At 42.6% G+C, this 22605-nt stretch overlaps 1 protein-coding gene across 1 annotated transcript in view; it reads right to left on the minus strand.

The window, feature by feature from the left end:
• Positions 1 to 637: 637 nt before the first annotated feature.
• The window catches only part of LOC104163782 (receptor-type tyrosine-protein phosphatase eta-like), a gene marked incomplete at its 5' end in the record, with an annotated part of 24995 nt that continues 3027 nt past the window's right edge, over positions 638 to 22605 (minus strand). The window contains 22 exon segments of the mRNA XM_009702899.1: positions 638 to 1018; positions 1728 to 1863; positions 2226 to 2386; positions 3154 to 3273; positions 3681 to 3815; positions 3956 to 4029; positions 4905 to 4995; positions 6122 to 6209; positions 6300 to 6308; positions 7148 to 7189; positions 8262 to 8349; positions 8930 to 9048; positions 9201 to 9408; positions 12066 to 12200; positions 12459 to 12746; positions 13596 to 13786; positions 14230 to 14530; positions 15447 to 15713; positions 16922 to 17188; positions 18324 to 18590; positions 19358 to 19624; positions 22542 to 22587. Of these exon segments, the coding sequence (XP_009701201.1) occupies positions 860 to 1018; positions 1728 to 1863; positions 2226 to 2386; positions 3154 to 3273; positions 3681 to 3815; positions 3956 to 4029; positions 4905 to 4995; positions 6122 to 6209; positions 6300 to 6308; positions 7148 to 7189; positions 8262 to 8349; positions 8930 to 9048; positions 9201 to 9408; positions 12066 to 12200; positions 12459 to 12746; positions 13596 to 13786; positions 14230 to 14530; positions 15447 to 15713; positions 16922 to 17188; positions 18324 to 18590; positions 19358 to 19624; positions 22542 to 22587 (3459 nt within the window).

The following is a 22605-nucleotide window of genomic DNA, read 5'->3' on the forward strand; positions in this document are numbered from 1 at the left end:
CCCCCACACACATTCACATATTCACTTGCTCAGGTTTTTTTACTATAGTTAAAGCTCGGAGACCTTTACTCCTCTTCCTCTAGCAGAGGCACCAAAACATTAAGGCAGGGGATATTTGTGGTGAAATGCAAAAACAAAGCTCACCTCCAAACTTCTGGAGAGTCCTGACAACAGTGCAACTACAGTTAAGTTTGACATAAGCCTTATTTAAAAATCTGTGTTCTCATTAAGAGTTTCAGTACAAAAATAGAATCTCTGCTGTTTTTTTTTCTAGAGTAGCAACTAGAAAAGGCACAATTTCCAAGTATAAACGTCCATTTGCAGGAGCTGTTTGTACTCCTTTTTAAATAAAAAGGAACATAGAAAAAAAAAAATCACAGAGGCACATATCTATTAGCTAAGTAACCAGATACAGTAGATAAAATATGTTCCTGAAACTTATAATTAAATATATTAAAACAGCCCACAAGCCTGGTCTCTGTAAATGAAATCATATAAAATTGTAATAAAAAGCTTGTGTTATTATTTTAATATTTAAAATTTAGTTCAACGTTCATACTGCAAATGCTATTTCACCTATTTCAGTACTGTTAAATTCCCAAGAAAAAAAAGCAAGATTCCTCTGTTAACTTTAAATAGTTTTGCTTGGTGTTTGTTTTGTTGTTTTTTTATTTTAAATACCAGTCTGCGGCTCCTGCCAGCATTGTGTTTTTCCTCCTGTAGATCACATCTTTGAATGCAGACAGAGCTGGAGAAGCCAGACACGAGACACTGCACACAATCCCAGAAAACATGAGTAGAACATCTCCCTTTCCCAAGCGCAGGTAACACCTCCGGGGGACGCTGCGCTCCTTTCAGGCTATGCATGGTAGCCATTGGCCTTCCCCAAGCCTGGCCCAGGTGTGAAATTTTCATAGATTGCCATTGCTGTCATGTTTTGGTAGATAAGATCGGTTTTCTTGTCTTTCTGGGATCTTATAATATCCATAACACACTGGTTTAGGAAGACGTACTGGTCCTGGATGGGAGAAAAAGAGAGGGTAATACATTTCTAGAAAATACTTGATCTTGGAAGTAATTCTGCTCCTGAATATACATTTTGGATGCACTGCACTGAAAGTTATCACAAGAGTATTTTTTAGAAGTTGTAGAAAATAGTGCTGCAAAGGACCCGTAAAAAACTAGGATCGAATCCACTGTCATGCCTAACATCCTCTTAAAAGACTTTCATGATGGAGATTTTACAGCCTTTTTCAAATCAGCTTGAGCTAATCCACACACCTTTTTGGATCAAAGCAGTAATTTCAGCAGAAACATGTGTGTTCCTGCAGAACACAAAAGAAGAGATGCACACTGAGACCACTTGACTCAAGATAGTTCTGGCTCACAGCTGTAAGGATAAAACTCACACAGGTAAAACAAACAGGAAAAAAAACCCTAAACAAAAAAAACAACACACTTTTTCAGGATTTTATTCTTTCCAGCTGCAAATGCCAGTCCTACAAAGTACTCTGTAAAGAGATTGCTTGGACGTACTACGGCCCCTGGCTGCAACTACTTTTGTGGGAAGAGCTGAGGCAGGAAGGAGGAAAGTTAAATAAAGAGCAATTTCAGATTGCTCCTTAATATCTTATCTTCTTGTAATTCTGAGCTACATCTTGAGTCTACCCTTCCTGGATTATTACGCACATTTGAAGAACACGCTGCTGGATGAAAGACAGCCTTACCTCAGTTTGCACCATTAAAGGTCGGTGCATGCGAAGATCATATACCACTCCATACACATCCACAGTATTCTCCATTTCAATCTGCTGAATCAGGCGGTCAATGGCAATGAACGTCCCTGTCCTCCCGACACCAGCACTGCAAGGACACGGGGAAGCCATTTACCGCTTTCTCTCAACCACCTGCTCACAGGTGGCCTGATGAAAAGTCAGTGAAGCGAGTAAGATGCTATTATTTCAGTGGCACAGGTATTAAAAGTCTCTGCAGCCCAGAAGGGTGGTTCTTACCATCACCAGGAGGGAGGGAGGAGATGCTTCAGGGCTTCCCAGCCTTGCATTTACACAAGATTACATATAAAAGCACTTGAAAAGGCAACTTTTTCAGCTAAGTTTTCCAGGCTAGGAGAGACGGTCTATTCTAATGAAATTTTTTATCGTTGAAAAAGAATTGTTCTTAAAAAAGCCACAAAAGTGTGTCTAACACAAACATGTTCTTCCTACCTGCAGTGCACCAGAGTAGGCGAGTCGATTGGATTTTGACTGCTGTACTCATGAACAAGGTGTCTGAAGTTGATGAGAAGGTCTGTTGTCTCCGGCACTCCGTGATCTGGCCAAGAGGTGAAATGAAACTGGCGGACTGTGTGGCTCTCTGGTGTGTTGGACTAGAGGAATACACATTCAAAAAGTAAGAAAACTGGCTTTAGAGGAGCAACAGTAGATCTTCCTGCCATATGTACTGGGCAAAGCTCAGCTTTGTTAAAAATGCCCATTACAAACTGAACAGTAATTTGATCAATGGTATTTCAGTTTCCCTCTTCCTTCTACTCTGGTAGAGAACACTTTGAAATAATTTCCTTTTACTTTTCACTTTAGTCCAAGATCATCTCTGCTGCATTACATTTGCTGACAGAGATGAGGCTAATTACTCAGTCTAGCAGATCCTACAACTATCTGCGTAAGCACAAGTTCTGGCACAAGTCTCAGGGAAACACGAGCCGCAGGATGACTGACAGGGCAATCAGTAATTCCCATTAGCAGGCTGGCTTTTGCTGGCAGATGCCTTTCTGCCACAGGGAGGGTCTCACTGACAACTCATTTCCCACCTCTGGATCTGTTACGAAAACACTGTTGTGAGAAGCCAGGGCACGTGAACAAATGCATACACATAACCATCACAGGAATCTAGTTGTCAGCAAGTAGCGTGAAAGGTTTTAAATCAGACTTTTGGCAGAAAGCAGACCAATACATTCAAAGCCTCAAATTAAAATAAACCATTCTTATCCTTTTCCCTCAGATAATCAAGTTCAAAGTTAAGTTTTAGTGAAATTATTGTAAGCTGTCACTCCAGTGTTGCTACACGTGAAGTCACAGTGATACAATAAACCACTTCTACAGATATTTATACACTAACAAATGAGGGGGTACTCACCTTTTCTACAGTGAAGTCCCTTATTGTCCATTCTGGAAGGACAATCTCTGAGACCGTTGTCACAATGATGTCACCGTAGCTCTTGGATTGTTTCTCTGGCCAGTATTGCTCACATTTTGTCTAACAGAGTTACAAGGTTATACACGTTACACGCAGCAATGAAGCAAACAACTGTTCGTTTTCAGTTAACACACCACCCGAAGCAAGGCTAGAATGCACATCACCCTTCCCCATGGCCTATCCCAGGGCAGGAGAAGCTCTACCAAAATCATTCTTTAGGGAGAAGAACCCACCCTTAAAGATAGCGATTTCAGAACCCTCCTGAGACAATCTATTCTGGTAGTCAGCAGATAGAAAAATGGAAAAAGGCTAAAAAAAATTTGGCTTATTTAATTTAGAAAACACTCTTCCAGTAAGTGGATGTTTGTTAAAAGAAGCAGTTGGTCTCCAACCTATTAGGGTAACCACAAAATTAAAAGAGATCCAACCATCTTCAAGAGATAGTTCAGTTTTATTAAAAAACATACCCGGGCTTGTTCAACACATTTTGTCAACATAACAACAGAGTAGATATTCTTTTCCCAAATCATGCGCCAGAAGTCATCTATAGTATTGGGTAAAGGACCCTGTGCAGCAATAAATGCCTTCTTTGAGTTATAGCCCTAAGAAGAAAAAAACAAAATAAATACATACACATATGTGCATCAATGAGACACAAAAAGCCCATTTTAAATATCATTATGACCTGTTAAGCCTACATCATAAAAATACACATTATATTTCGACTAATGAAGCAACTTACAGGCATATAGTTTGCATTAATATAATCATCAGTTGCACAGCTTTGATCTGAAAGTTTAACACGAGAAATATCATCTGCAGAAAGAAAAAAGGAAGATAAAATGATGAAATTTAGAACTAAAACCTTTCAGCAAAATACTGCCTATCTAATGCATGGTTTCTAAATAAAAGGTGGTTTAGAACAATGTGCATTTTAAGAATAAGAATATAACTTTAGGAATCGTCAATAGCATAGTTTAGAAATTTTATAATGAAAGCCTTCAGAAAAATGAGTGATCAGCATAAAGATTCAGAATACTCAACACAGATTTTTTAAATTTTTTTTAAAAACATGGGGTTTTTGCATATTTATATATTTTTAATTCAACACAAAATTTACTATAGTTTTAATTGCTGGAGAAAAATAGATAATTTGTCTCCTGCTGCCTTTGCAGCTGATGTTTCTCCTCCACAGCATCCCTAAGTACCTGTCACTGTTCACCTTCCAGTTCCTTCTTACACTCTGCTGCGCTGGGGTGCCCGCAGACAGCTTGGCAGGGCTCAGGGTCTTAGTTACTCGGCAAAGCTGGCCAGCAGGGCCTCAATATTTCTCATAGCTCTGCACATCTATCTGTCCGTAGTCAACTGTTAACGTCTTGGTTTTTTAATCTGGACTGCAAGTTTCTCACAAATGGAAAAGTAAAATTATTTAATTAAGGGAAAGTTCTTTAGGGAGCTTTCTTGAGAGAAGGTTTGGAAGCTTTACGGAACATTCTTGAGAGAAAGCTCTGTAGGTTTGCTTACAGTGATTTTGGTAAAGCAGCAGCCCAAATTCATTCATTTGGAAACTGCTGACATTAATTCCTCTTTGAAACCTCAGGGTACTATTCAAGCCAGATTAGCCAAACCCAAGGTTTTTCACCTAAAAACATTAATCAGTAGAAGATGCAAAACCAAAGACAGTAACTCACATGGTAAGACGTTGTTGTATCTATTTTTTCCCCTGTTCTCAGCAAGTTCAGCAGCAAATTTGGGCTGATGAACACCAGCAGATTTGAGTTCCTACAATAAAAGAAGGATTCATGAATCTCTGGTCCTGATTTAGGAATCACACAGAAACACACGACTGAAACAGACAAATACTCCAAACACTCTTGGCCTTTGCTGTAAAAGTAGGCATGTTAAACTGGGATAAATCACAGTAAAAATCATCGTTTTAGAGAGTGGGAGGCTGACAGCAGGAAACCTGATACAGAAGGGATTAATTACAGACTGTAGGACTAGTAGTGTGTTTAAAACTCAGAGATGCACTTTAAAAGCCGAGAAACAGTTTTGCCGAAATACAGGGCACTGACATCAACAGCACACTCGTTCAGACCCCAAGGCAGTGAACTACTTTGCATAAGCTCTGCAGACACTACAGGGAGAATGGGAGCAAGTACTTTCTGAAAGGACTGAAGGAAGCAAAATCTGAAAGGAAGGCAAGGTGGAACACCAGCCTGCAAAACACAATCAAAGGGATAGAATTCAATCTGGAAAGAAGAGAATCAATTAATAGCTTCAAGGAGATGAAAAAGACAAGATTCTTTAACAGCAGACATGACAACACAGAATCCTTACTGACATTTCGTTCCCATCTTTTGTACCTTGTATCAATTGAGCTTTAGCACATTTCATAGAAAAACATTTATGGCCACTAAGCAAATCATGATTGCTTTTTCTCTGCCTGCTCCTTCGAGCTATTCACAGGTGTGGTTTGCAAATCACACCGATGCACTAAAGAAGTCAGTGCTGTTAGGAAGAGACCTGTCTTGATGTGCAAAATCCAAAAACAAGATTAAAAAAACCAAAGGGCAGAGAAGTTAAATAGCTTTCCCTAGGCTAACTTTGTAGGGTGACTAGGGCAAGGTCTCTGGAGACCCTGTCCCTGGTGAGAGCGCTGACCAGCAGGCCATGCTACAAGCTCACAGGTAGAGATAATACTTCAGGATGTGAAGTATTTATCATGCACTTCAACTAAATTTGGAGCTGAATCAGGGAAGGGAAGGCCATACATGAGGCTTAATAATCCCTATAATAAAGGTCCCTTCTCTTCCCCTTCCGTAAGTCTCACGTATGCTCCACAGGAAAGCTAATTTGCCTTTCCAAAAACATTTGTCCTGAAGCTCTCTCCACTGACAGCACATACCTCGTATTCTTCAGCAAAACCACAGTTGGAGTCAGCTTGCTGCTTCTTAAAGTAGGCCTCAAAGTTCTCCACTTTAATCATTTTTGATCTAAAATGAGAAGAGCCATGTATTGGTAACTGGTATTAGGCAAATAAACCATGAATTCAGTTAATGTGTTAGAAAGTGTGCTTTACTTACTTCTTGACTCTTCAGGGGAGGGTGGGGGAAAGAAAAAAAGGTTGATTAGACACATGCAGCTGTATTTTTCATTATGTGAATCTAAGAATGAAAGCATGACTGTTAGTAGCAGCCACAAAACTCTGCATGTCCAGGGGACAGGATATCAAAGCATAGCATTTAACTGATCTGTTAAACCAAGGAGAGAACAGCACATCCTTCAGGAGAAGGATATCACAGAAGGTGTCAGTCAGCCGCTTCTGCACTCCCATCAGACTGGCCCCATTCCCTGGTATATTTTATGGCAACTATCAAAGTCTACACAGGTGGGACTTCATGAGCTGCTCCGGCCATGCCTCTCTGTCAGCACAAAAATTGCTGCAAGAACCAGTAATGTGATCCAATTGCACTGCCTGTGACTTCCAATATATTGTGGTTACCCTCCCACGGCCAGCTTTTACAATCACAACATTATCTGAATTAATGGCTCAGCACAAAGTAGTCATAAAGCAAAGGAAAAAAATCAGGCCACAGTGCGGAATTTTGCCTATGTGCACTTTATCAACAATTTAGATTGTTTCCTCAATGCGCACAGAAGCCTGCGTTTCATTCAAACATCCTGTTTTTTTAAAACTACCTGGAGCTTTTGTGTGTCTAATAGCAATTCACAAAGGGAGCAGTTGAATCCCTGTAGCAGCTCTAGAAGTCTGATTACGATTATTTTTAGTCTGCAGGCTGGAGTCTTTAAATTCCCTGAGGAATTAATACTGCAAAATTCTATACAAAACTGCACAGAAAACAAGTATCAGGATTGAGAGTAAGTTTCACAAATATCACTTGAGCTCAGAAAACAGCAGATATGGACTTACTTAATTGGAGAAAAGGACACTTCAGTATTTCTTTTATCTTTCCTGTAAGGCAAAAGAAAACAACACAATAGGTTAACAGTAGAATTTAATGGAATGCGTATGAGATTTCTGACGACAGCTATCTCCTGTGCCTGTCCAGAACAATTTCTTTCAAAGCATCTCATTCTGTGCAAAAAACCCTCCTGAGGCAAACTTTACACCTGGAGTAACAATAAAGTACTTCATCCTTTATTCAGTGATGTTGTGCAATGGGACTGTTTCTTTCTGTCTGAACCAAAGTATTAACGCCTGAACACAAAGCACATAGTTTGGTGGAAGAAGTACATCTGTGGGATCTGCATCACCAGCTTACATCTCGGGAGAATTGCTATGAGTCCCAGAATCCCTACAGTAAGTGTTCAACAGTGATGTATCAGTGGTACTGAAAGTGGTAGATGAATGAAAATAAGTGTTCCTAGCTTTAAAGGAAGCTCTTCTCCTTATTGTCCACAGCTAATGGACACGTTTGTAAAAATAACAGCAGTTAATCAAAGAAACTAAACAAAATGGACTAAAGGCCCTACAGCTAACTTTTTAGAAAGGATGTACCACATGATCAGAACCAGGAAGAAGCATTTGTGGACTCTTAAATCTCAAATTATTTGGAAAAGATTGGAATCTGAGAGACCAGCTCAAACCCTAGGCAACTCATCAGCTTCTGGAAACTTCAGAATGGAAGTTTCATGTGACAGGCCATCAAGCAATTAAAAAGCGTGATTAATGAAAAATTTAAAATAAAACCATCTAAGGTACAGTTACATATGTCTTTTAGCATTTGTAATGGTTGCTCACTTTTGACTGAATTACTTCATCAGCATGCGTGAATTCAGAAGAGCTAAAAAACCCGAATCTTAATTCATTAGTTTGTAACTGTGGGGTTGAACAAAGTCATTTAACTAGTCTGATACATCAACTCTAATTTGTAACAAACAAACAAGATTTTTTAACAGAATGTATTTTAAAGCATCATGACAGAAGTATATAAAACAGAAAGAGGCCTTTTTAGGAGAAAGATACAGAAGTGCAATACTGGTGTTCCTCACCACAACAAATACAATAAATGAACACACATTACCTTCTCCTTCTCCAGAATATGAAACCTCCTATAGCAACTACAGCCAATATAGCTAAAAGGCACCCAATAACGGCTCCAGCAATAACACCTGATAAAAGAGAACAAGTATTACTCATTACTGATTTACTTCTTTGGTAACGATTTAACTCAGTCAACATGCTACAGGAGAACCTTGCAAGTGACAGAGCACACTCTGCTCTACTAAACATCTTGTCTTTACTGTGTCCTTTGACAGAACCAGTATTGAAAGCTCATAAAGCATAATAAACCAAGGATGATAAACTAATAAAAGACTGGGATCAAAGGACCAGTGTTTGCATTCCAATACACCCGATTCTAGTTCACCAGAACTGTTAGAACATCACCTACTTTTTGCTACTTGTTTCTGTACCAAAGTCTCGCTGTGTCATCCAATCCCTTTTCACATGCCACCAGTAGCGCAGCTTTTGGTTACTTCCACAGTGGAAGTCATACATGGAGAAAAGAGGTCACCCGCAGAACGAGCAAGGTATGAATTGAAAGCAGTGTCACTGCAAAGCTAGAAACAAACAGCCCATCACAGAGAAACCAATGGGTGTTTTGCTATCACGAAACTTGCTGTAATTAAGGAATCTCCACACACTGTGTATTTACCAAGCTGCCAGTTCTATATTTGACATTAACTATACCTGGATCCTGGGGTAGCAAAACTGCCTCAGAACAAGGTGAAAATGACACATAACTATCTTCCCCCACAATGATGTTGGCCATAGTAAAGGTTATGTTAGTGAAACCTGCAACACTTGCCCTGTTGATAAGGGAGAAGAAAAAAAACACAACAAAACCAGGTACATTACATGGTTTTAACTGCCTTAAGCAAGATCTGTAATCTTTTCATTAGATGATATTTTTGATTTCAACTGCAGCAAAATCAACTAAACAGTGGTTTGAAATAAATACCTGTATGAACGAAGTGGCATCAACGGTCCATTTTCGTAGCCATACATTGTGTTTCCCTTGCCTACATTAATGATGTTTCCATTCTGAGAATGGAAAGAAGGTGATTTTGCCTGCTCTGTATCTATCACATATGTTACATAGGTGACTGTCGTCTTCTTCTTGAAATCTTCATATGTGTTGTTCAATTTAGACTTCAAAGACCCACAACCTTCAGGAAAAAACAAGGATATATGTGGTATACATCATCCACTGATTTTGTATCAATCGGCGCAGTGGCTGAAATGGTCACATTAACCACAGTTGTCATTACTCCATAAATACTGCCTGGAATGAGCGGCTGAGTGCAACAGACAATCTCAGAAATCTCTTCTACTGCAGCGCAAGCTACTGAACTACCTCCCTGCTCCCCAGCATTACTTGTCTTAATCTTCTTTTGGTTTTACTTCTACCATGCATAGTGAAGCTTCTCTGTAAAGGTCCATTAGTGGTGGATTCTGGTGTCCTCGTGGACAACCTTCACCAAACAAGCCAGTCCTATCCATATGCACTCTATCAACTATCATATGTAGAGAGTACAATGCAAATGGTGTAGAAAAAGTCAATCGGTATTTGGTAACATTGTGCTACCCACACAGCATCAAGCCTCATTTAGGGTGACGCTAAACTCATCCTGATCTATACCTCCTTGCTGTGTCTTACAAGGAGTCTCACACATAAACCCTATGAAATGAAAGAGTTAATTTCTGCCTCTTCTTGACATAGACAAGCATTGGACAGGACAGCGATAGGAACAGTTTCTCTTCTAGAAGACCAAGAAGAACGGGCTACCACAGTCAAGCAGTGACCAACAGGACACCATCTGCAGAACAGCATCACTTTACAGTGTCTGTTGTTAGAAGATGAACCCTAGAAACTTGAGACAGATTATACAGTTGAGGCACACGTGACCCAAGAGGTAGCAAAAAAAGCTCGAATTACCAGTTGTGCAACAACTCAAGAGCAAGCAAACTGACTAAATACTCAAAGTGTTGCAGGAAGGAGAAGGATCTTGCTCATTTGACTGAAGTTTGCATGTATCGCTCTCTACTGACTGCCTTTACAAAGCTAAAAGTTCCTTCTAAAAGCAGATATAGTATTGAATTCACCTTTAAGAAGGAGAAGCCTTGCAGGAGCTCTGAAAGGTGGAAAAGCTCCAGTAAGCTTTCTATAGTTGTGTAGACAAGGTTCAATTTGCCACCAGCGAGCTGCTGGCTCACTGCCACCAGCAGCAAAGCTCTCATCAACTGTAACTGTGCAGGAACAGGGTGCAAGACAGCTCTTCTAAAGCACTAGTTCAGTTACATTAAATGCAGCTGAGGTTGCAATTAACTCAGTTGCTTAGAAATGGGTGTTCAATACTATCTGAGATACGTTTTATGTCCTGTCTGGTCCCTAGTTTCCATTCCAAAAGGATGCACGTCCTAGGTTACATCTGCAGCTCTCCTTCTGGATGTGCTGGATATCACCCTAGGACATCTCAAACAGCCTTAGACATCCTTGCTTACACAACTGAATAAAGTCCTCTCTGTCTGTCTTAAAGGCAATGATGCCTGTTTTAAGACAGAGAAACACATCTCAACCATATTAATGCTATTTCAACACTATAAAGCTGAAGCGATGCTTGGCTGAAAGGATGGTTTTCTGCTCCTATCAAAACACTCAGACTCTGTATTATAAATACAGGTCATCTTCCTTCCCTATTTCTGTGAATCACATCTTGAAAGTCCTCTTTCTTGAACACCTTGCAATCAAAAGCACACAGAAGAATGCATTTCTCATCATGAATCAGAATCTCATCATGACTAAACGGGACTGGCCAAAGATACAAGCAGAGCTGTTGCTGCGTACAAGAGATTGACATTCAAATCGGCAACTTTGGGGCAGCTGAGCAGGCATGTGAAAAATGGGAATTTTCTGCACTGATGTACTACACACGCACACATCTATAGATATGTACAGGCATTTCTTGGACATATATTGTATAGAAAACCATGGAAGAAAGATCTACAGTCAAAGTGCTGCAAGATCAACTTCCAGCACTAAGAGAAAGGATAAGCACAAATGTCAAATCCCACTTGGGGGAAACAATCTTTGTCAACTGCTTTATTCCTCCAGAGCACTGGCAGAAATGGAAAGAAGTTCACCTGGAACCTACACTGCAAGGGTAAGTTTTAAAATTAATTGTTATTTATTACTACACATTCATCAATTAAAGACATTTCTCTGTTTTGATGCTTTAAAGATGTGAGTTTGATAGACTACCCTCTAGCTTTCCATGGCATTCAACCTCCCATGGCATGTAATGCTGACAATGGTATTCAAGACTTCCACCTGCACCCCATCTCTCTTAGTTAATAAAGTGTTTTAAGTAGAATCAGAAGGAAAGCTCTCTTCCTTTTTAAAAATCTTACTGCAGGTATCTTCCAGCTGAAGAAGGGAGGGGGGAAAAACATCCCACACTCCAAAACTGCTTATCTTAGTAGCTCTGAAAATTATTCTGTGGGGAAAAAAAAAGAGATACTGCACAATCTTGTGGCAGGAATCACTGGAGAATCAAGATGACAACAGCACAATGGCGATACATGTGAGACATATACAAGGATAAATCAGGCTGGAAAAAGCTGAGTGAAAACAGTGGCTTTCTGTAAACAAGGAATGATCTGACTTCAAGCAAGTAAGGTATTTTTCTCATGATTTTTTGAAAGGTGATTGAAAATACCGAGTCAGCTTTTTCTCTATCTATTTAACATCTATTTAGAGTTTAAATCATAATGCTGTCTGACAAACTGTTTCACAGAGCTACCAGGTAATATCATAACATCTTACCTTGTTCTTCTGTTGTGATCATTACTGCATAGGCTTTTAATGGTCCATTCACTGACTCAAAATCAGAGAATTCAACAGACAACGAGCTGTGACTGACTGCCTTGACTAAAGGAGCTTTGCTTGGAGCAGGTGGGTCTATAAACAGAAATATTTTTTAGTACCTCAGTGATTGATAAAGAAGAGTTTTCCACAGAAGAAAATGCTGTAATACTGATGCTGTTCATATAATACATATGTATCGTGCGTCACATTAGACTTTGCAGGAATGTAGTGTTTCATTCAGAATCTGTAGGCTGATGATGTACTACTGCATATCAAGTTTAGTATTCTGCAATCATGAAGTTAGTATTTTGGTCCTATGAATATCTTTCGTTCTCAAATCTTAATGCTTACCAGTAATGCTCGTATTACACATTTTCTGCACTGGAGGGCTTTCAGAACTATTTGAAAGAGTTGCAATAGTAACAGTATATGTGCTGAAATAATCTAAAGATGCTGTTCTGAAGGTTTCCTCTGAGCCTTCATTCATGCAGGAGGAAGTCTGTTGTTCTTTTTCCCATGTATCATTAAATATTTTAATTTTGAAGCCAGAATTGTTACCAGGAGGACATTCCCACTTCAGCATTAGGGAAGACTGCTTGGCCACTGGTTCACACTGAAATGAATTCACTAAGGCAGGAACTGCAAAAAAACAATAATAATTAAAAAAAGAGAAGTAAGAAATCAAGTATTGTAGTAAATAGAAAAAGCTGTCTATCTGTAAGTTCTGTGGATAAACGTTTGTAAAGCTTCAGTATTCCTTTCCACTTTCAAAAAGATGAAGCTACTGTTTACAAGGACTTGCTGCCCTATGAGGAAGCGAAGTATTTAGCACACTAAGCACACAGACCTCTTCTGCACTTACTCCTCTGCAGACAGGTTTACTGAGAAAATTCAGGTTGAGTATCTGCCAAGATCAATAAAGTTTTCAAAATACTGTTCAACCATTGAACATACTACTCTAAGAACAGTTTTACAGTAGTATGTAGATTGACACTAAGTCCCCACATAATTACGTAAAACTCTTAGTGGACAACAAATAAGAAAATGAGTATAAGCTCTACGCATTAAGAGCACAGCAGTAGCCATCCTTAAGAGCAGCAATGACATCATGTCAGTTTGTGTGAGACTTCTATAGGACACAACATAAAAATTGCAACCTTATGACCAGATACTTCAAGATATTTAAAAAGTTAACGCAGCAGTAACACCGAGAAGAAAGCTCCCTCTAAACTAAACGTCTTATAAAACTTGGCCTTGAAGACCAAAACTCTTATAACTTCTACAATTCTAACACACAGCAAATTTGTTTCCTCTCTTGAAAAAGAAGTATTTCATACTTCCAAATACAGGGGTAAAAGACTCATGAATTAAATTACTTTGTTATTAAAAACAGGTATTATTTTAAGAAACTAAGGAGAAGCAGAATTATGCACCAGAAGAAAAAAATTAGTTAAAAGATAGATGTGAGTGACTGGGACTTATTTCTACTGCATTTTATAAATACTTCTTTTTATTTAGTAACACTATCAGCTACTCCTACAAATACGGTGAAATTACAGAAGGTTCCAGGGTTTATGTCTGTAATAACAGCTCTGGTGACACTGGATGTCTGGTTTCCAGAGGAGGAACCATGACTTTGGATCTCTATCCTGTCAGTGTATTTAGAAGTATCATCCATGCTTCGTGGGAAAAATCAAAGACCAGCATAGTCTGCCCAAATATGGAAAACTGAGGGGGAATATTCACAACAAGGGGCAAAAATGTTCACAATGCCTAGCATGAGGAACACAGGAGTACCTCAGCCTTCCCTCTGCTGACGAGCTGAGCAGAGCAGCGTGGCCGAGCACCACATAGCACAGTGCTGCCCACAGCCCAGCTGCAGCCACCGGTCCCTCCAAAGGGGGAAGCTCCCCAGGCACAATGCACTCTCTGTGGGAGCCCTTCAAAATAAGGGCCTCATCCACAAGGAGGAGGCGGCAACAAAACCCCTCACAGAATCCCCTTCTACACATTAACATCACTGACTGCAGGTAGGGTATGTGCAACGTCTCTGCCTGAAACTATTGTATTTCAGCCCTTGGGCAGGTAGGCAGAGCCCTGAGCTGCACAGCAAATTACAGACCACCAGCACAGGGCTGCAAGCAACCGTGACTTACTTGTATACAGGCTTATGGACACTCCTTCTCCTTCCGTCTGATCGTCATTCACTACTGCAAATACTGTGAAATTATACAACGTCCCAGGAATTAACTCGGTAATTTCGACTTCAGTGACACTGGATGTCAGGTTCCTAACAGAGGTACCAGTTTCAACCTCTATCCTGTACGTGTAGGAGCTGGAAGCAGTGTTGTTCACCACCCACGTTAAGTTGACAGAAGTCACACCAACATATTCTGCCTTGAGATCGAGAACTGGGCTGGGCTCTGTGAAAGGCAAGACGACAATCTGTCAACCTGCAAGAACATCTGCTCACATACACAGACAGAAGAAACACACCACTACTTTGCTCTCTTCACATCACTCATCGTTCAGAGTGCAGGGGCACCCCAACAACATCACCAGATGCTCCTGGATGCTTTTGCATTAATGGACAGCCGAGAGAAAACTGAAGAAAATTCATTCTGAGTGGGATTCATCTCCCTTTGACACTCCAAACCAGAAGCACAGGTCACTATGGTGCTAGCATTCCCAGGATTTTGCTTGGGAATTCAGAGATGTGATGAGGAAAGATACAAGATTGCAGGGGAAGGTGGGGAAAACAGATGGTGTTGTATCTGTGCATAGCCAAAGGTAAGGAACGTCAAATATCAATGGAAGAGGAACGGAGGTGATGACCCAGGCACCCTGCTCCTTTGCCACCCTTCATGCCCTGAGCCGACTCCTAAGCTAGCGCTGCCTTAAGCTCACCCTCCTGCTGCAGCCCGATGGCAGCGACAGGCCCCCAAATCACACCATTTCCCTGGGCACAGGACACCCTTCATGTGGGAGCCCTTTAAAATAAGGGTCTGAGGCCCCCATTCTCCAAGAAGTGAAGGCAGCAAAATTGTCCACAAATCCCAGGCCAGGGAGGCAGGTTCTCAGGAAGAGTTCCCTCATCGCATCACAGGCCTCGGTGATCACCTTCAACAATCGCTGGTTTTGAGGGGATTTGTTTTACTTTCTTTTTAAAAAGAAGGCTATGTCTCTTCCACACAAACACCTCCGACTCCAGGCAGGCAAACCACAGCACCTCCGCCTGCAACAGCATTAAATTACAACCCTCGGGCAGACAGGCAGAGCCCTGAGCTGCACAGGAAAATACAGACCACCAGCACAGGGCTGCAAGCAACCGTGACTTACTTGTATACAGGCTTACAGACACTCCTCCTCCTTCTGTCTGACCATCAGCTGCTACTGCAAATACTGTGAAATTATACATCGTCCCAGGAATTAACTCGGTAATTTCGACTTCAGTGACATTGGATGTCAGGTTCCTAACAGAGGTACCAGTTTCAACCTCTATCCTGTAGGTGTAGGAGTTGGAAGCAGCGTCACTCACTGCCCATGTTAAGCTGACCTTCTCTGCACCAACATATTCTGCCTTGAGATCAAGAACTGGGCTGGGCTCTGTGAAAGGCAAGACGACAATCTGTCAACCTGCAAGAACATCTGCTCATGTACACAGACAGAAGAAACACAGACACACCACTACTTTGCTCTCTTCACATCACTCATTGTTCAGAGTGCAGGGGCACCCCAACAACATCACCAGATGCTCCTGGACGCTTTTGCATCAATGGCTAGGTAACGGAAAAAAATGAGAGGCACATCTCAAGTACAATTCATCTTTGTTCCACATTGAAAAGCAGGAGCAGAGATCACCACAGTGCCAGCACTTCCAGGGTTCTCCTGGCAATTCGGAGAGGTGGGGAGGAAGGAGGGAAGACTGGAGAGGAAAGACAATGGTGGTGCATCTCTGCATAGCAAAAGCAAGGAAGATTAAATATCACTGGAAGAGAAACAGAGGTGATGACTGCGGCACCCTGCTCCTTCTCCAACCCTCATGCCCAGCACTCACTCCCATGGCAGAAAGACATCTTCAAAAACCCTCTCCAGCACTCTGTTCTCTGTGCATCTTCAAAACAGGGCAACTACCCATTACAGTCAGGCAGCACAGGAGAGACTTTTGGGAATCAACTAGAAAGCTGGGAGCACACATTTGAGGACAACACAAATTACAAGAACAGGCATCTGTTTTCTTTCAAATACAGCCTGTGGAATGACCAGCCTGGGCTACAGCCTTGCAGGCCAGCTCCAAAACGGTCCCTCCAACACCATGTGTGAAGACTTTTGATACAGAAGATAGCAAGGTGCTGGATGGCCAAAGCAGTTCTCCTAAAGTAGTGCTGCCTAAATCTCATTCTCCGGCTGCAGTTTTGATGGCAGCTAGGAGCCCCCAAATCAAAAAAGTTCCCCTGACACAATAAGCTCTGTGTGGGAGTCCCTTAAAATAAGAATCCGAGGCCTCCATCCTCCAGGAAGTGACTGCAACCCCCTTTCCCAAATTTAGGAGAGAGGGGTCCTCGGAGAAAAATCTCTTCTCTGCATTGCCAGCCTTGGGGACACACTTCACAACAGCTTTCTATCAGGGCAATGCTGCTTCTGCACTTAAACATCCCATGCTTGGCAGACTGGCCATCTCCAGCTCCTGGATCAAAACGTCACCTCTGCCTACAACAGCATTAAATTACAACCCTCGGGCAGACAGGCAGAGCCCTGAGCTGCACAGGAAAATACAGACCACCAGCACAGGGCTGCAAGCAACCGTGACTTACTTGTATACAGGCTTATGGACACTCCTTTTCCTTCTGTCTGACCATCAGCTGCTACTGCAAATACTGTGAAATTATACATCGTCCCAGGAATTAACTCGGTAATTTCGACTTCAGTGACATTGGATGTCAGGTTCCTAACAGAGGTACCAGTTTCAACCTCTATCCTGTACGTGTAGGAGCTGGAAGCAGCGTCACTCACTGCCCACGTTAAGCTGACCTTCTCCGCACCAACATATTCTGCCTTGAGATCAAGAACTGGGCTGGGCTCTGTGAAAGGCAAGACAACAATCTGTCAAGACAGAGACATACATAAAGAAGAGCCACAGCCACATTTCCCTGTTCCACACAGAACAAGCATTATTTGTAGCCAAGCAGCACTTCTATAGTACCAATGTCCAGTTTTAGACATTCATGCTGAGGCATCTCTAGAAAGGCCACAGGAGTTTGGGGGGATATTCTCTTTATTTCATTTCACATGCAAAAATTTTTTGTTTCCATAGCGAGTTTCCAGACAGAGAACAGGGAAAGAAGCTGAGTGCAGGATCATCTTCATCTGTTAACCAAAAAGTGCGCCCACAAGTCTTAATCTGAGCCCTTCAACCCAGCCTCTCCTCAACATCAGCAGAAGGAAATAGGCTCCTCAAGCAGGTCCAACAGCTGACCCACCCTGGGGGGCTGTGTCTGCAAGCCTGACTTGGCATCAACACGAGGCAGACAAGACTCACCTCAGGCAGCTTAGACAAGTTCATCTACTCAGTAGCAGCTCCAGGACACACTGCTTCTAATTGCTTCGTAGGGATGCTGTCTGTTCCCTTTCCACCCCTGAGCTAGACACAAAAGATCGATCTTCTCCTCCCATCTGTCCCTCTGATCTGGGAAAAAGGTGCCATGGCGCAAAGCTGACAAAAAGGGCACCACATTTGATAATGTGGCCTTAGGCACTGTCACAGCCCACAGGAGCCTCAAGCCAGGGAACTCTGCAAAGAGCTCAAAACAATCTTCAAGAACAAAAAGCCTCTGTGATCCTGGCCACCACATCCCTGCACACCATGTCCTTTGGTATCAGATGCGATAACCTGCTCCCAGAAGCGTTGTAGGGGGTCCATTCAGCCCTCAAGTCCAGAAAAAGTCATGTTGTTCTAGCAACTAGATCTCTACATAGTGTCGAGCGGCCAAGCTGATGAAGTAACTGCTTTACAGGCAACACACGCACAGAGACACATGCTATCTCAGTCCTCTTCCCTTCTACCAAAGATCGCTTTGCATTCATGCTCACACCCACCTGGAGCAAAGCAACATCATAGAGAGAGATAGTACAAAGTTGGAAACCCAAGGTAAAAGAGCAGGGCAATTTGATACAAACTGCATATTTACTTGCAATTGGGAGGCACCATTTCCTTACTTGTAAACAGGCTTATTGACGCTCCTTCTCCTTCCATCTGATCGTCAGCTGCTACTGCAAATACTGTGAAATTAGACAACGTCCCAGGGATTAACTCAGTAATTTTGATTTCAGTGACACTGGATGTCAGGTTCCTAACAGAGGTACCAGTTTCAACCTCTATCCTGTACGTGTAGGAGCTGGAAGCAGTGCTGTTCACCATCCACGTTAAGTTGACAGAAGTCACACCAACATATTCTGCCATGAGATCAAGAACTGGGCTGGGCTCTGTGAAAGGCAAGACGACAATCTGTCAACCTGCAAGAACATCTGCTCACGTACATGGACAGAAGAAACACAGACACACCACTACTTTGCTCTCTTCACATCACTCATTGTTCAGAGTGCAGGGGCACCCCAACAACATCACCAGATGCTCCTGGACGCTTTTGCATTAATGGGCAGCTGAGAGAAAACTGAAGAAAATTCATTCTGAGTGGGATTCATCTCCCTTTGACACTCCAAAGCAGAAGCATTGGCCATCACTCTGACATAATTTTCAGGGATTCCCTTGGGAATCTAGAGAGGTGGGCAGGAAAGGAATAAGTACGGTGGGCAAGAAAGGGTGTAGGGTTTGGTTTTTTGGTTGTTGGTTGCTTGGTTTTTTGTTTAGTTGTTATTGTGGGGGATTTTTTGTTTTGGGGTGGGGAGGGTTAGAGGAGGTTTGGTGTTTGTTTGTTTTGGGTTTTTTTTTTGGTTGGTTGGTTTTGGGGGTATTTTTTAGTTTTTTTTTTGTTTGTTTGTTTTGTGTTTGGTTGTGTTTTTTTTGTTTTTTGGGTTTTTTTTGTTGTTGTTGTTTTGGTGGTTTTTTTTTGTTTGGTGGTTTTTGTTGTTGTTGTTGTTTTTTTCCTTAAATCGGGGCTACGTTTCCTCTACACATTAACACATCATTCCTGGTAGACAGCCCAGGTAAGGATTGGGCACATAGGCAGAGCCCTGAGCTGCACAGAAAAATACAGACCACCAGAACAGGGCTGCAAGCAACCGTGACTTACTTGTATACAGGCTTACGGACACTCCTCCTCCTTCCGTCTGACCATCAGCTGCTACTGCAAATACTGTGAAATTATACATCGTCCCAGGAATTAACTCGGTAATTTCGACTTCAGTGACACTGGATGTCAGGTTCCTAACAGAGGTACCAGTTTCAACCTCTATCCTGTACGTGTAGGAGCTGGAAGCAGTGTTGTTCACCACCCACGTTAAGTTGACAGAAGTCACACCAACATATTCTGCCATGAGATCAAGAACTGGGCTGGGCTCTGTGAAAGGCAAGACGACAATCTGTCAACCTGCAAGAACATCTGCTCACGTACACAGACAGAAGAAACACAGACACACCACTACTTTGCTCTCCTCACATCACTCATTGTTCAGAGTGCAGGGCCACCCCAGCAACATCACCAGATGCTCCTGGACACTTTTGCATTAATGGGCAGCCGAGAGAAAACTGAAGAAAATTCATTCTGAGTGGGATTCATCTCCCTTTGACACTCCAAACCAGAAGCATAGGCCATCACTCTGACAGATTTCTCAGGGCTTCCCTTAGGAATCTAGAGAGGTGGACAGGAAAGAGAGAGACTAGAATAGAATCTTTCAGTTGGAAAGGACCTGCAATGATCATCTAGTCAAACTGCCTGACCACTTCAGGGCTGACCAAAAGTTAAAGCATGTTATTGAGGGCACTGTCCAAGTGCCTCTTAAATGCTGACAAGCTTGGGGCATTGACCACCTCTCTAGGAAGCCTGTTCCAGTGTTTGACCACTCTCTCGATAAAGAAATGCTTCCTAATGTCCAGTCTAAACCTCCCCTGATGCAGTTTTGAACCATTCCCATGCGTCCTGTCACTAGATGCCAGGGAGAAGAGCTCAGCAGCTCCCTCTCCACATCCCCTCCTGAGGAAACTGTAGAGAGCCACGAGGTCGCCCCTCAGCCTCCTTTTCTCCGTGCAGAGAAACCCAAAGTCCTCAGCCGCTCCTCACAGGCCATGCCTGCCAGCCCTGGCACCAGTTTGGTTGCCCTCCTCTGGATGCACTCAAGGACCTTCACACCCTTCTTAAACGGTGGGGCCCAGAACCGCAGACAGCACCAACGCTGAATACAGCGGGACAATCCCCTCTCTTGACCAGCCGGCAATGCCGTGTTTGATGGGCCCCAGGGTGGGGTTTGCCCTCTGGGCTGCCAGGGCTCACTGCTGACTCACACTGAGCTGCTGCCCACCAGCACCCCCAGACCCCTCTCTGCAGGGCTGTGATCCAGCCACTCCTCTCCCAACTTACACTTGTGTCTGGCGTTACTCCAACCCAGGTGCAGAATCTGGCATTTCAACTTGCTGAATTTTGTCCCATTAATCATAGCCCAATGCTCCAATCCACCTAGATCCCTCTGCAAGGCCTCCTGTCCCTCAAGAGAGTCAACGGCACCTCCCAGTTTGGTATCATCAGCAAACCTGCTAACGGGGCATCCAACTCCGCCATCCTGACTGTTGATAAATATATGGAACAGGACTGGCCCTAGAAGAGAGCCCTGAGGAGCACCGCTGGTGACCAGTCACCACCCAGATGCAGCCTCATTCACTACAACCCTTTGAGCCCTGCCCTTCAGCCAGTTCTTCACGCAGCACACCAGGAACCTCCTCATCCCACAGCTGGACAACTTGTCCATAAGGATGCTGTGAGGGACGGTATCAAAAGCCTTACTAAAATCCAGAAAAACTATATCCACTGCCTTCCCATCATCCACTGGACAGGTGACCTTATCATAGAAAGATATCTAATTAGTTAAACAGGACTTGCCCTTTGTGAACCCATGTTGACTGTGCCTGATGATTGCATTGTTCTTTAAATGCCTTTCAATAGTACCCAGTATGATCTTCTCCATAATTTTTCCAGGAACTTAGGTCAGTCTAACAGGTCTATAGTTCCCTGGATTTTCCTTCACGTCCTTATAAATGGGAATAACATTGGCTGGCTTCCAGTGAGCAGGGACCTCCCCAGGCTCCCAAGACCTTTGGTAGATGATCGAGAAGGGTTCGGCCATAACATCCACCAGCTCCTTCAGTCCTCTAGGATGAATGCCATCAGGCCCCATGGCCTTGTGAACATTCAGCTGATACAACTGGTCCCTTACAATTTCAGTGTCCACAAATGGAAAGTCCCTGTTCCCGCATTTGTGGACCTCCAACTCAGGGGACCGGGCAGCCCAAGGTGTATCAGTAATATTAAAGACTGAGTTAAAAAAACCCAAACATCGAATGCCTTCGCTTTTTCTTCATCCCTATTAGTCTGGTGACCATCTTCAACAAGTATCAGTCCAATGTTCTCTTTAAACCTCCTCTTGCTATTAACATACTTTAAAAAGCCTTTCTTGCTGTCTGACACAACAGTGGCCAGTTTCAGCTCGGAGCTTTGGCCTTTCGTGTCTTCTCCCTGCATATATGAATCACAGCTCTGTAATCTTCCTGCGAAGCCTGACCTTGCTTCCAGAACTCATACCATTTCTTTTTCCTCTTTGAGTTCCGTGAGGAGTTCCCTGTTCAGCCAAGCTGGTCTTCTGCCCTGCTTGCTTGACTTTGGACACAGCAGAATTGCCTGTTCCTGTACTTCTGAAAGGTGGTTCTTAAAAACTGACCATCATTCGTGGACTCATAAACCCTCAAAAGCAGGTTCCCAGGGTAGTCTACTAAGTAGGTCCCAGAATAGCTTAAAGTTTGCTCTCTTGGAAGTCCAGGGTAGCAACTCTGTTGTCTTTTTTTCTCATTACACTGAAAATTTTAAACTCAACCATTTCACGATCATTGTGGTCAAGACAGACACCTACCATCACATCTCCCATCAGCCCTTCTCTACTCACAAATAACAAGTCCAGAAGGGCATCTTTCCTAGTTGGTTCACTGAGTACTTGTGGCAAGAACTTATTTCCCATATGAGGCGATATGAGGAGATGATGATGGAGTGGACGAAGGTGGGTTTGTCTTTGGCTGGTTTTGCTTCATTTTTTTTAAAGCAGGGATATGTTTCTTCCACACATTAAGACCCCATGCTTAGTAGACAGCCCAGATTAGGCTCCAGGATTAAAACATCATGTCTTTACACAACTGTCTTATATTTCAGCCCTTAGGCAGGTAGGCAGAGCTCTGAACTCCCTAGCAGAACAGGGCTGCACAAAACTGTGACTTACTTGTATACAGGCTTACGGACACTCCTTCTCCTTCCGTCTGACCGTCCTTCAATACTGCAAATAA

This window comes from Cariama cristata, unplaced genomic scaffold (assembly GCF_000690535.1).
Source record: "Cariama cristata isolate BGI_N322 unplaced genomic scaffold, ASM69053v1 scaffold8816, whole genome shotgun sequence".
NCBI classification, from domain to species: Eukaryota; Metazoa; Chordata; class Aves; order Cariamiformes; family Cariamidae; genus Cariama; species Cariama cristata.